Below are 14497 nucleotides of genomic sequence, written 5' to 3'. Positions count from 1 at the left end.
ATGCTCTGACGGTCTGGCTTGACATATATAAACATTAGTTGGATAAGGTCAGTGATGGAGAAATTTCAGGACTTCCTGTAGAAAACAGGGATTTTCTACAGTAGTGTTGGAGGTAAGAGAAAAGGAGAAGGGAGAGGGACTCAGGTTGAGAAAACCACAAGGTCGACCCAAACGCTTTAGATGCAATTTGTGACCTACCTGTGCTGAGAAGTGAAAGAGCAGCTCTGCAAAGGTTCCTCCTCCTCCTCCTCCTCCTCCTCTTCCTCCTCCTCCTCCTCCTCCTCCTTCTCTTCCTGCTCCTCCTCCTCCTCCTCCTCCTCTTCCTCCTCCTCCTTCTCTTCCTGCTCCTCCTCCTCCTCCTCCTTCTCTTCCTCCTCCTCCTCCTCCTCCTCCTCCTCCTCCTCTTCCTCCTCCTCCTTCTCTTCCTGCTCCTCCTCCTCCTCCTCCTCCTCTTCCTCCTCCTCCTTCTCTTCCTGCTCTTCCTCCTCCTCCTCCTCCTTCTCTTCCTCCTCCTCCTCCTCCTCCTCTTCCTCCTCCTCCTTCTCTTCCTGCTCCTCCTCCTCCTCCTCCTTCTCTTCTTCCTCCTCCTCCTCCTCCTCCTTCTCTTCCTCCTCCTCCTCCTCCTCCTTCTCTTCCTCCTCCTCCTCCTCCTCCTTCTCCTCTTCTTTCTCCTCCTCCTCCTCCTCCTCCTCCTCCTCCTTCTCTTCTTCCTCCTCCTCCTCCTCCTCCTCCTCCTCCTTCTCTTCCTCCTCCTCCTTCTCTTCCTTGTTCTCCTCCTCACCAAGGTTCTGGGAGCGGCAAAGATAAGGTCTTTATCTTGGGTCATACCCATGGTGACTTTATGCACAATTCTATGTAGCATGAACTGCATGAGCCTATATATGGTACTCTTTGGGTTGTTAATGACTTCTTGTTACACTATCTGTGGGTAAAGATTGGTCTCACTTTCAGTGGCATGAGAACTGCTGGGAATACTTTGTAATCTATAAAGAATTTTCTTGCTATCATTTACAAGTAGATAAGCCATTCTTTAAACGGACTGTTGCTTTGGGGTTTGTTTTATTTTTGAGACAGGGTATCAGTATGTAGCTCTGGCTGTCTTGGGACTCATTGTGTAGACCAAAGTGGTCTGTAGAGGTTCACCTGCTTCTGCTTCCTAAGTGTTGGGATTAAGGACATGAGCCACCATAGGGCTTTTTAGGTTTTTATAGACAGTAACCCATTACTTTTCTGCCTTTTGTCTCCTTTTAGAAACTTCAGTTGCTTCATTAAAAAGTTTTTTCATCTTAACTGTCTTAGAGAATACATTCTTCTTTACATCTTAAAGTTAGTAATATCTTGCTTTAAGGATTATCTTAAAGCAACTTTGTGTACACTAAGTATTAATGTAAGTTAAAGTAATATAAAAGTCTAAACGTTTTATAGTTGGTCTCCGAGTCAGTGTTTGGAAATAAACATTTGTTTGACAGTCATTGTAAGTCACTTACCATCTTAGGACAATATTCCATTTTCCAGTCTTATGGTCAGGATTCTAGGGCACACTGTAAGTAACAACATCTTTTTCCAAATTAAGAAAAACATTTTATTATAGGAAGGAAATGCTTCTCTGGATTCCTACAGAGAGCTAGTTCCCAGTGCTGTGGGATAATTCTACCCTGATCAGGAATGATCAGGAGGCAATGAATCACAAAAGCTCAATTGCTGCATCCTATGCTAAACATTGACACTATCTTTATTATGACTGAAAAGAATGCCTCTTCTGTTACCAACACTGCCACTTAAAAACTGTTGGTGCTGGGAAAAGATCCACCAGCTTCTGTTGAGACAGATTTTAGTGTGCAGTCTGTTGTCCTCTATCCACCCAAAGGGTGAAGCAGAACCAGGAAGAATAGGTTCCATGGGTCTTGGTCCCCCTGGGAGAGCTGGAAGTGTTACAGCTCTTAGAAGAAAAGCAAGGTTTGGATAGCAGTGAAGGTGGCAGTGGATGGGAGGTGGGGGTTGGGGATTGGCAACCACAGCCAGGCAGGTCTAAGATCCATCGATGAATACTTTGGGAGAGAGAAGTCTTCCCCAAGAGTTACACTTCAGCAAAAACAGCGACTCTCATATGATCCTCAGTGAAATAGCGTGTGCACTTTATTCCACATGGACAGGGACCATATAAACATTGCAGAGCAGGACTTAGGGGTAGATGTTTCCTGTTGGCTTAGTTTGAGATGTTGGTGACCTCTGTATGAATGGGAAGGACTCCAGGTGTTTTCCCTACCTGACCGATTGTCAAGATCCTCTCAGTGGGGGGTGTCATGGTGCCAAAGCAGGTAGAGGTAGGCGGGGAATGACTACACTTCTATCATTTTAAATTCTGAGATTTATGGGATCTAAGCTCAACCAGCCTTACCAGTTCTGTCTGGTTCACTTTCCCTTCACTCTTCAGTCCAGGCTAGTCCCAAACTCCATCCTCTTCTTTGGCCACCTGTGTGTTAGGATTCCAGGTGTGTGCTGCCGCTCCTGGTGTACACTTCACTTTTGCCAAGGTTAGACAAGCTGAGTGGATGGTGCATGTTCTGACAGTCTGTCTTGCCTCATGTGTGATCAGACTGAGTATGAATGGGTGCGTTTCAGTAGACGACCACATTACCTGGGATCCAATTTGTAAGATTATCTAGAAAACACGTTTTCACTTTCTACCCTTAAAGAATGGGTCCACATCATTGCATTTCTGAAAGCATAATTTAAAAGGTGATACATAGTTGGTTTGTATTTAGACAACTGCGTAGAAAACAAAAGACATTTTTCATATTTTTAAAGAATTCTAATTCTCACACCATTGATCTCTGCATCTTTCTTTTGAGATCAACAGAGAGAAGCATCAAATTGACAGTTATCTAAACAAATTTTACTTTGCTCTGAAAGTAAATAAATAGAGAAAAATTCAAAACAATGAATTAGATGCTTTATATACACTTTATGTAAGGTACATAATCACGTAATTCTGTATTCATATGTACTTGGTGTCTGGAACAAGAGTCTCCCAGTTGAGGAATGGATATAGTATTCTGAAACATATTCATTATACTTTTACTTCTTAACTGTAGTACTTTAATATACTAGAGGGATAATGCAAACATACACAAAGAACTTGTCACAATCTAAGCTTTAACATTCCAGACTCTTGTTTCCAGTTTAGTGCTGGACCTGCTTTGTGTCTTCAGGTGCTGTCCACTCCTTCCTTCACTTCCTTCTCCCTCCCTCTCACCCTCCTTTTCTGTTTCTTTTTACTTTCTTTCTCTTCCCAGTTCTGTTTTTGCCCCTTTCACATTTCCCCCATTTCTCCCATTTCAGTCTTCAAAGTTCAGAGTATCAGAGTAGCAACATGCACTATCTTCCACACCTGGGCCACCTACAACTTTCAGGTGTGTGTGTGTGTACACATGCGCACACATGTTTAAACTTTTAAGGATCCAAGGTGTCTCATCAATACCATTTTTAGCTTTCTCTTATTAGCAACTCCTCTGTTTAGTTCCAGCAACTGCAGTTTTACAGAATAAAAATTGCTTCTGTGTATTACAACCTTGCATGTCAGTATTCAGCCTACCCTTTCTCTAGTTCTTGGCTTTTTTATAGAGGTATAATCAAATGAAGAGATGTTTTAGGATATTTACTGTAAGTAGCTTCTCTGTTCCCAAAAATGACTCTGGGGCTTTATATATTTACAAATACCTTGGCATATGCTTTGGTTTGTTCTTTGAGTAGCTCATAACTTAATATCCCATTCTAAGTTTTGCCATGTGGCTGATTACCTCTGCTCATGTTTTATGTACCTGTCTTCCTTCATGTCCCAGGGTGACTATTCCTGGACTTGGCCCAATCCCAGAACTCTTTATGCCCATCAGATGTCCCACCTGCTATCCTACCCTTTCCTATAAGCCATAGGGTTTTGTTTGTTTGTTTTTTTAATTGGCAGATGAAGTATCCATGCACTACTCAAGCGATTCTTTTTACATAGAGATGAATATACATTTTTGAAATACTAAGTTAAATCAGTCAGTTAACATGCCACTAACTGTCATCATTTGTGTGGCTCTTTGAGTTATTACTTACCTGTCTTGTGAGAACCTTGGAGCATCAATGCTTGCCTCAACAATTTCTGTTGCTATAACGGAATACCTGAGACTGAGTCCTCTTGAAGCTTGCTACAGTTTGGATCATTCTATTCCATTGTTCCAGCCTTCTTTTCAGTAGGGGATAAAATATCTTTTAAATTTCCCTTTCTGAGTTTGGGCATTTTCCATTTTTAGCTGGAGGAATTCAGATTGCCACATTTCAGAAGCCTTTCTTAAATCAGGACAGGGATGACAGTTGGAGTCTCCCTGTCAAGTATGGTGAGAAGAGCTAGCGGTGGTGTGGGATAAGTAGTACAAGGAAGTCCCTCAGTTAGACTTCTGCAGGAGACGCCCAGGACACACTGAGTCCTTCACTCATGTATCAGCCCCAGGACGGCTTGTTTGTTACAAAAATTCTTAGTCTGCACTTGGGTAAGATTTAGTCTTCCTAAAGTGATTCTGTCTGTAGGAATCTTATTCTCAGTGTGTGGAGACACTTAAGAGGACAAGGTAACAGCTGAGAAAGAGGCAGTAGAGAAAAGAAAGTAACAGTTTAATAATTTGAAACATATCATAAATAAAGACTAAGTGTCACCATCTTCGACTGGAAGACTAGTTCTTAGTGTTCCCTAGCAGTCCTTTATGTTTGAGGTTTGTTTACCCCAAGGTCAGTCTGCTAAGGACATGAAGATACAGAGAAGTTTCGTGAAAGCAGAAAGGAATGTGAAAGGCACAATGTCAAATCTCACTGTATCAAAGTTTTTGCTTCTTTTAATACTTATAAACATTTCTTAGTTTTGTACAGGAGGAATTTTGGTTTCAGACCCTGAATTTTAAATCAGAACTAGGTCCACATACATGTTTAACATTCAAAATAGGTCCCTTGCCAATCAATACATTTCTACCAGTGAAAAATATGTTTGTATATTCCTATTGCATAAAAATCTACACTTCAGACTTGAGATGCTTTTGGAAAGAATTTTCTGCTTCCTAATGTTTGTAGAAGTGTTTTCTCTAGAGGGGGTTGTCAAATTTTCTCTAGAGATGCTTGAAGAAGTAGTTGCTTGGCGATAGATAGTAAACCTGGAAGAGGGTAGATGACACAAAACTTTGTGGCCCAATTTGTTCAAATTATGAAGTATTGATTTGCAGTGTGTAGTCAGGTGTTGCAGAGAAAAGAATCAGACCCTTTCCATTGACTAGTCCTGGATTAAGTTGTGGTTTTTTGGTGGATCCTATTGCCTTGGTGAGAAAGTCATAGTGGGCCAGACCAGCAGCAGAACCACCAGTAAACATAACTTGGTTTTGCTGCAGCTCTGCTGAGAAAGGCTTTGCAACATCTTAGTCCAGTCAGTAATTGAATGATTGTCACCAGGTATCAAATATAACCTACCTTTTGTCACCATCTGATCAAGTAATGGTTTATTGTGACTCTGCTGACGAACAGGATGACTGATGCTTTGTCATCATGCCGCATCACCATGCCGGCTCGCTGCCCCCCTGCTCCGCACCGGCACCTTCTCCTCTAAGTGGAAGAGAGTAAGCTTCCATGACTGCTCTCAGTTGGTCATTGTCAACTTCTAATGGCAGCCACTACACTTTGAATCCTTTGAAAAACTTCCCCAGACACCACTGCATTTGCAAGTTCAAGAGGAGTTTCTGGCCAGATTACTGATGGTGGCTGAAAGCTGTCTCCACTGCTTTATGGCCCTTTGAAACTTAAAATCTGTTTATTGTCTAAAATGATCACGACAGATAAAGTAAATAGGAGATAAATAGTAGGAAAGAAAAAACAAAAAGCTATAAAAAATGAAATAGCCGTTAATGATGATTAACATGGCCACATTTTACAAAGAGTGTGCTCTAATATCAAACAGCAGATTACAGCTGTGAAAATTGCAGTTATTTTTGCCCTAACCCAAGAGAAGAAATTCTTTCATGTTACTCATACTGTTATTATCAAGAGTGAGAGGAGGCCCTGAAGCTCGAGAGAGCTGTGTGTATCTATCACCCATGAGGAAGACATTTAATGACCTATTCAAATGCTGAGTCATGGCCCTGCTATCAACTGTTAACTGACAGTCTGTAGAACTGGTGTCCAAATGGCATGTTCATGCCATTTTTACTACTGCAGCTACCACTGAGCTGGACTGTGACACTCTTAAACCCGCTTTTACAGTACAGCATTCTGATTGATACATTAAGGGTAAAGTATGATCTTGTCTTATATTTAATAAGTAAATATTTTATTTAAAGCAAAGTGGATAGAACTAGCTGCATGGGAAACTGCTTGGGGAGTTGCTACTGGGAGAGTACTGAGGGGAAGCAAGTGTTGCTGTGAGATTGAGGGTACAGTGGCTTAGGTTCCTTGCTGGGTTGAACTAGATGATATTTATAACTTTGTTATTTTTCCTTTGAGAACAAAGTTGTGAGATGTGTGTGTGTGTGTGTGTGTGTGTGTGTGTGTGTGTGTGTGTGTGTGTATCCCACATCATGAACTTATAATTTTACTGTTTCCAGGGAACTGGACTCACAGGGATGCAATACTATGCAATAGACCATGCTAGGTCTCTATTAACTCTTGAGGATCATTGATTTTTCTAAGCATCCTTGGCCATATTTGATTCCTTTATAATGGGTTTGAAATTGTATGCTAAGAAACTAAGGTAAGTTTCTCTTAAAGTAGTAGATGTCTGTCAGTAGCATTCAGCATAGCCTTGTGTCAGGAAGTACAGTAGAAGCTTCTCATTTTCTTTGTAAGAACATGGAGGATGTTTCCAGGGGTCTCTAGCAGCTCTTCTCATCAGGAGCTTTGCAAAGTAGGCTCCTGCTAGCCTGACATACTCAGGCAGGAAGGGTGTTGGCATCCCTTAGGTGCATGGCCAGCAGAAAGGGAGTACAGAAGAAAATCAAGAGTAGAGTTGAGGAGGGAAGAAAGGGTCACGTGTATCTGTCTATCTCTCCCTGTAGTTACTGTGTCCCAGTGCTACATTTTGATTTTGTAAAAAGGTGTGTGTATGTATGTGTGTGTGTCTATGTGTACATGTGCATACATGTATATGTATGTGCATACATGTATATGTATGTTGTCATAGTGCACATGTAGAGTTCAGAGAAAAGGTCTGTTGCTTTGGTTCCACATTTTATCTTTTATGTGGGCTCCAGTGATTGAGCTCTGGTTGTGTGGCCTCAGCAAGTACCTTTACCTCTGGTGGATGTTGCCAGCCCTGGCTTGGACAACTGTTTCAGTGAAGCCATTTTAGATCAGTGAAGTTTATCCCAGCACTTGGAAGGAGAGGCAGGAGGATCTCTGTGAGTTCAAGGCCTGCTTGGTCTACACAGCAAGTTCCATGGTGTAACAGAGTAAGACCCTGTTTCAACAAGTAAGTAAACAAACAAACATGTTAGAGGATTATTGATTGTGTTTTATTTACTTTAAGTAATCACTCAGTTAAAAAAAAAATAGAGTAAAGCCAAATTCCAAAATATCCATCTTTTTGACTCAGTAGTATAAAAAATAAAAAGGTTAAAACTGGCAGAAACCTATCAATTGCAGATTCAGCAAAGATGCCAGCTAATGATCAGTGGGGAAAAAAATAAAGTCTTCAAGAATTTAGAGGAATTGCTTTAGAAAAATTCTTAGCCCCTTACTTTGCAGAGAGGCTCTGTGTCAGCACACTGTTAGAAACGGAGACACATTTGTGTCTTCCTTGGTGTCAACATTAATTGAATCAACAAATTCCTATGTTACTTCAGTCATCTTGGCTACAGTTTACATAGTCTCTACTTACCTTGGTAACTGGCTTTTGGCTAGAACTGCTTTATTTCTTAGTCATGACTATTAACTCTCAGATCTTATTGCACAGGTGTGCATGCATGTGCGCATGGATTGTAGAATCGCTACAGAAGTGTTGAGCCCACAGCAAAGCTGAAGGAGTTCAAGGAGGCTGTACAGGAGGCACAGGCAGAGAGCCAATGCAGGTGTGAAATAAGTAGTTGGGTGACAGTTAGTGGGACTATCACACTGTTAGGTGTCATTTTCTTAGATGCCACCATACTTGGCTTCAGGTGTCCTTCTGTTTATGGGGTCCATGTGTAAGTATTGTACTCCTCTTTGGTGTGTTCAATCAGTCCTCAGTCCTTTTTTTTTTTCCTGACTTTTAAAATAAGTATTTACTTACTTAATCATTTACTCCCCCTGTCTGTTTGTGACTTTCCAACCTTAGTGGCAGTTACCTACTAAGCCATTCACTAGGCCCTAATATGGTTTTAACATGCCCATGCGCTCATATATTCCTAATCTATTTTAATAAACTTATGGCTAGCATCTTTTTACTTTTAGGAATAAGTTATTCTCCTACCTCTACATTTGCATTCTAAGTAGAGCCAGATGCTGTTTATTCTGTACACTGTCTGATAGATAAAGAGAGTTAGCAAATACTGAACAATTATTGATGACTGTGGTGGGAATGAGTGGGTGGGTCTCAGCTGTCCTAGCCAGAATGATAAAAATTCCAAGGGACTAGAAGCCTTTCCTCGGTGCTTCCCTCCTGGGACAAAGAAAACATACCAGAGAAGAATGCAGCGTTTGTGTATGGGCTAGGAATGAGATAGAACAGGAATAAAAGACAGGGCTTATTCTGGAACTGAGTGTTAGTGACCAGGACCTGGAACCACAATAGCATTCCAATGAGGTGGCATTTCATGAACTCTTATAGAAACAGAGAAAAATCCACAAATAAGTCCCTTTCAAGTGTGTTGATGGCTGGTAGCAAGATGGGATTATACAGCTGTCTGATAGCACATAGCACTCAGCCGTTTAGTTAGATGGAAACTGGAGTTTTGTAAGGTAATACATGCTAAAAGATTTTAATATGCTAGGTTATGAGGTCTGACTTTATCTGTTAGTCACAGAATACTAGATTCAACACAGGGTGAGGGACAAGAAATAACTTGTTATTAGACTCTGAATCTATAAAATCCTACCTCTTCACATTACTGAAATTCTGAACATCCGGTCAGCTTTTTCAGACAGCTTCTTTCCAGGAAGTCTAGTTTGCAGGCTCAGTGTAATAGGCTGAAGTGGGGATACTGAGTGAGGTTGGTCTGTTGAAATTCTCTATGTAGAAGTCCTTTCACAAGTATGACAGGACCCTTCTGGAGCAATAGACATTGTATTTGCCACCATGTTCAAATTTCATTCTGTTGCTGTGATAGACACTGTGATCAAAAGCAGCTTAGCAGGGGAAAGGGTTTACTTCAGCCTGCAGGTCACAGTCCCATCATTGAGAGGACTCTGGGCTGGGGCTCAAGCAGTAACTAGAGGCAGAAACTATGGGGAAATGCTGTTCTCTGCTTCACTTACCAGTTCATGCATAGCTAGCTTTTTTAATGCATCCCAGAACCATCTGCCTAGGAGTGATGCTAATGCTATTACAGTAGGGTAACTAGGAGATTCAGTTCCTAGTGCTCAGATCTGACTGCTCACAACTACCACCTAACTCCAGCTCCAGGGAATCCAGTGCCCTTTTCTGGATGTTGAAAGTACCCACATGCACATGCACTTATGCACACCTACCCATATATATAATTTAAAAATAAAATCTTAGAAAATTTTGTTTTACTATTTTGTTTTATATATGTGGCTATTTTGCCTGAATGTATATCTGTGCCTGGTGTTCTCAGAAGCCAGAAGATAGTGTAGAACTGGAGTTACAGACAAGTTGTGAGCTCCCATGTGATAGCCGGCAATTAAAATTGGGTCCTCTTGAAGAGCAGTCAGTGCTCCTAACTGCTGAGCTATTTCTCTAGCCTCTAAAATTAAAATCTTTATCATCATCATCATCATCATCATCATCATCATCATCATCGCATTTATTTTTAAGACAGGGTGTCTATATAGCTATGACTTTCCTGGAATTTACTATATAGAACAACCTGTCCTCTAACTCATAGAGATCTGTCTGCCTGTCTTCTGTCTCCCAAGTACTGGGATTAAAGAATAAACCACTAAGCATACCACTATGTCTGGCTCCAAAAAATAAAATCTTAGAAACAACAATAAAACTTTTTAAATTTTAGAAAGCATAAACTTAGAAGTAATATTATAAAGCAACAAAATAAAATGAAAGGAAAGACTCAGGACCAAGGAGATGCATTGAAGTCAGAAGCAGCTAGGAACAAAATACTCACTCCTCCTCCATTTGCTGACAGCTTAACCATGACCTGTATGGACTCCCATCAGACACCAGTGGAGTGTGAATGGAACTGATGAGGAACAAGACAGGTGACTAGACTTCCTAAGGTAGTGGAAGAGGGAGGTGGTCATCCAGTCTTCCAGTTCCGGCTTCCCTTGGAACTGTTTTCAGATGCTTCTGACCTCAGGCATTTGTAAATATTCAAACTTTGACAGGTTTCGGGAAACAAATGTTCATCAGCTTCCTTAAAGAATAACAGTGAGATAGAAGGTTTATTTATAGCCAGGGAGCAGGAAAATCCCACCTTGAAGCAGTTTGTTTCCTAGCATCACTGTGCAGAATACACCTCCCCCAGCTGGCATGGTGTTGAAGCAGTCTGCTGCTTTTCTTACAGCTCAGCTCCAGAAGGACAAGTTGATGGAAGAAAAAAATATTGTTCTTTCAGATTTCTGTGGTTAATTATTTACCCTTTCTCCCCCCCCCCTTTTTTTTAAAGTCTCTCAAGTAAGTCTGGGTGATAGGTTAACATACAAGAACAAACAGATCCAGGACCTTTTACTGCCATCGACTGGAAATTGAACTTCAATTATTTGCAAGTCAGCAAGTATAGTTAGAATCTTTACATGCATATTGTTGTAGGAGGACCATAGAACAGAAGTGAAATTGGTTGCGGGAATGGACTGGTTGTGAATTATTCATTAACTACCTCATTCCTTGGAAATCAGCTGGAGGAAGTAGTTAGTCCAGTTTGACCACAGGAATGTTGCACTGAAGTCCAGCAGCAGGGCTGTGTGGTTCTGCTGGCTGCTGCAGGGATGCAGGGCAGCTGCAGCTCAGGCACATCCCTCAACCCCTCCTTACCCTACGCCTGAGAGAGCTGTACTGAGGACACGCCCATGCGTTCCTGTTGGAAGATGAAGCTTCAGGTAAGAGAAGTGCCCTGTCAGCACTGCCCAGGTTTCTCACTGACTTTAGAGATGCCATAACAAGCTCTGGAACCTAAGGGTTGCTCAGGAGTACTGAGACATCAAACAGTAATCTTGCAGTCCGTATTGTCAGGGATGTACATTGTAATACAGTTTATTCTAATAGAATATGTCCCTTGTATTTATTGAACATTTTCTTAAGACAATTAACATTTAAATGTCATATATCAATTTTTGATACTATCTTTTGATGTAAAAAAATATTTTTATTTATTAACATTGACCACTTAATTTTGAATCATGGAGTTCGGCTTTGAAAAAACCTGAGAAGAATAATTTAGTATTTAAATAAATAAAGCAGCAGACTCCTTTCTAGAGGAGCTATTGTTTGCAGAAGCCACCTCCTTTCTTTGTTAAACAAAGGACCTTTGTTCTTTTGTAGATGTTATTTACCGTGTATCCATGTGAGCTTTTTGTGTGAGTGCATGTATGTGTATGTGTTATCATGTGTGCATACTTACACTTGCAAACTAGACTTGTAATTTCATTTGTCTGTGATGTTCTGATGGTGCCCTTTGCTTGACTGTGGGGCATTCCAGAGCTTGAGATGCAAAATTACACAAAAGTAATTGGAACCAAATTTGGTAATTCTTTTGTCTTTTCTTCTCTTGTCTTATCTTTGTTTTTGAGAAAGGGTCTTGCTATATAGTCTAGGCTAGGCTTGAACAGATAATCCTTCTGACTTAACTTCCCAAATAGTGTGATTATAGGCAACTTTACTACTCATTTTATTAAACTCTATGAGTATGAGGGTTTTTGTTTTATTTGCTACCCCATTCTTAAAGGCCTTATATTAACAGTACCTAGTTTGTAGTAGCTGGTATGTTTCTAAATTAATGCATTCTTAACTAAGACTTCTAATACCTTTTATGCTTCATATGAAATATAGTAAGTAGTATCATTTCAATAATTTTACAGCAAATGAATTCTAACTTGCATTGATGTAGATTACTTTAGCTTCAAGGTTTTACATATTTATTTTGTCTTTTAAAAAACACTAAGATGTTTTTTTAAGATTTATTTTTACATGTTTGAGTACTTATCTATATGTGCACCATGTGTGAGCTTGGTGTTCACAGAAGTCAAAGGAAGGCATCAGATCAACTGAAACTGGAGCTACAGACAATTATAAGCTGCTCTGTGGGTAGTAGAAATCAAATTCTGGTTCTCTGGAAGAGCAGTCAGTGCTCTTGATGATGAGCCATCTCTCCAGCCCTGTATATCATTTTTAAAAACCAGAAATGTTTATTCATTTAGTTGTTTATATAATTATTAATAAAAATCAATTTATGAATACAAAGATTCTTAGTGGAAAATGCATTGTAAAAGATTATACTCTTCACTACATTATTACTATAATTATTATTATCCTAATTATACTATATTGTATGGTACAATTTGAAAGGCATTTGTCAGCCTGTGTTATAGAAAACTATGTATTTATTTAGGATTTCAGGAGTTTTAAACTGCATATATATGGTGCTTAGTGATATTAAGGAAAGCAATATGTTCTATTAAGACACATATGCTTAGCTGGACAGGTTGGTGCATGGCTTTAATCTGAGCATTAAGAAGAAAGAGGCAGGCTGATGTGAGTTTCAGGTCAGCCAGCCTGCTTCATACAGTAAGACTTTGTTTCTTGTTTTTAAAAACGTTACTGTCTAAGAGCTCAGAGTTACCACTAGTGTCGTCTCCTTTAATATATACCTCTCACCCATTTATAAAGCCCCCCTTATAAAAGAGAAAGCTGAAGAGGCTAGAGAGATGCTTAGCTCCCTGCTCTTTCAGGGGACCCAAGTTTAGTCCTTAGCACTCATATCAAGTGTCTTATAATTGCCTGAAGCCTTAGCTCCAAGGGACACAGCTCAGTCTTCAGCCTCTGAGGGTACATGAATACACATGATATTCACACGGACACACCCATATACACATAAGAAAAAAATACATTGTAAAATGAAAAGGAAAAGGAAAAGTTAATTGTGGAGTCTAGATAAATGACCCCAAACAAATATTAGCTATTTATTCTGTTTTACATTTTGTCATATTACCTACTTTCTGAAGGCTTGTCACTTTATTATTACTTGCTTAAAGCTTTAAAATGAATTAAAAAACAAAAGGAAAGCAGACAACCACTTCACTATTAGTGTAGATTACACAACCTTAAGATGATTAATGATATATTTTGTCTTACTTTAAGTTCACCTTGGTATATTTGTTGAATATAGTTTTTAAAATATTGTCTTATCTTTTATTTATAAGTGGTATATGTGTGCACATATGCATGTATATTATGTATACATTATTATATCTGTATATGAAGGAGAACATGCATTTTTTCTTTCTGAATTTGTAAGTTACCAATTATATCTTTCTCGTTTCTTAAATATTTTAAAATTTCAATTAAATCAGAGTACCCATTCATAATCTCTAATTCTGTTATTAGGAATTCTCGTTTAGTACTCAAAAAACAATGTAAACATTCAGTGTTTCCCATTTCTTTAATTAAAGCTCCTCCACAGTGTTGAGTTAAATTAACTGTTATCAAACAAAACCAACTGGAGTATCAAAGAACTGTTTTTCTAACCATCTCCTTCGTCCTTGAATTAGGTTTTGTATGAGTGGCAGGGGAGACAAATGAATGCTAACACGTTAATGCTGGCATGTTAACAGACTGAATGCTGCCAGTGCAGTGTAGTGGTGCATGCCTTTACTCGTCTTTAGTTCCAGCACTCAGGAGGTAGAGGCAGGATGATCTCCATGACTTAAAGGTTAGCCTGATCTAGAGAGAACCTTCCAGGACAGCCAAGGCTACTTGGAGAGACCCTGTCAAAACAAAACAAAAATCAAACTGAATGTTTGAAAACCAAAGTGCTTTCAGAGTAAACAGATAAATGGCTATCTTAAACCAAGAGTCCTGAAAGCAAACCATAAAAGGTAGCCAGCAAGTAGAATCTTAAACAGCCATCTCGAAATAAACCACTGGATCAACAACCAAACCAATGAAGGTTTGAGCATCAGAAGTAATTCACCAGCTATGAAGCTAGCACCAAGCAATAAATACAAAGTGAATGAAAAAATAAAATTAAAAAGGAGGACATGACTGCTTCTAAGTATGGTGGATAAAAAGGTTTATTGTATATGAAAGGGAGAGCACAGCTAGAGGCAGGGGCATTTAGGAGACTCAGAGGGGACATGTCTAGGTTGAGCCAGG

At 39.7% G+C, this 14497-nt stretch overlaps 1 protein-coding gene across 3 annotated transcripts in view; it reads left to right on the top strand.

Moving 5' to 3' along the window:
* MARCHF8 (membrane associated ring-CH-type finger 8) overlaps positions 1 to 14497 on the top strand; it is a gene marked incomplete at its 5' end in the record, with an annotated part of 89875 nt that overhangs the window by 40841 nt on the left and 34537 nt on the right. Inside the window, one exon of one of the 3 annotated variants that reach the window (XM_080914947.1) lies at positions 11197 to 11226. The exons of the other annotated variants lie outside the window; for them this stretch is intronic. Within the exon in view, the coding sequence (XP_080771073.1) occupies positions 11197 to 11226 (30 nt within the window). Of the gene's footprint in view, positions 1 to 11196; positions 11227 to 14497 lie in introns of those variants that run through there. 3 annotated transcript variants of the gene reach the window in all.

Source organism: Micromys minutus (genome assembly GCF_963924665.1).
Source record: "Micromys minutus genome assembly, chromosome: 3".
NCBI lineage: Eukaryota > Metazoa > Chordata > Mammalia > Rodentia > Muridae > Micromys > Micromys minutus.
This window is presented reverse-complemented; position numbering and strand designations above follow the sequence as displayed.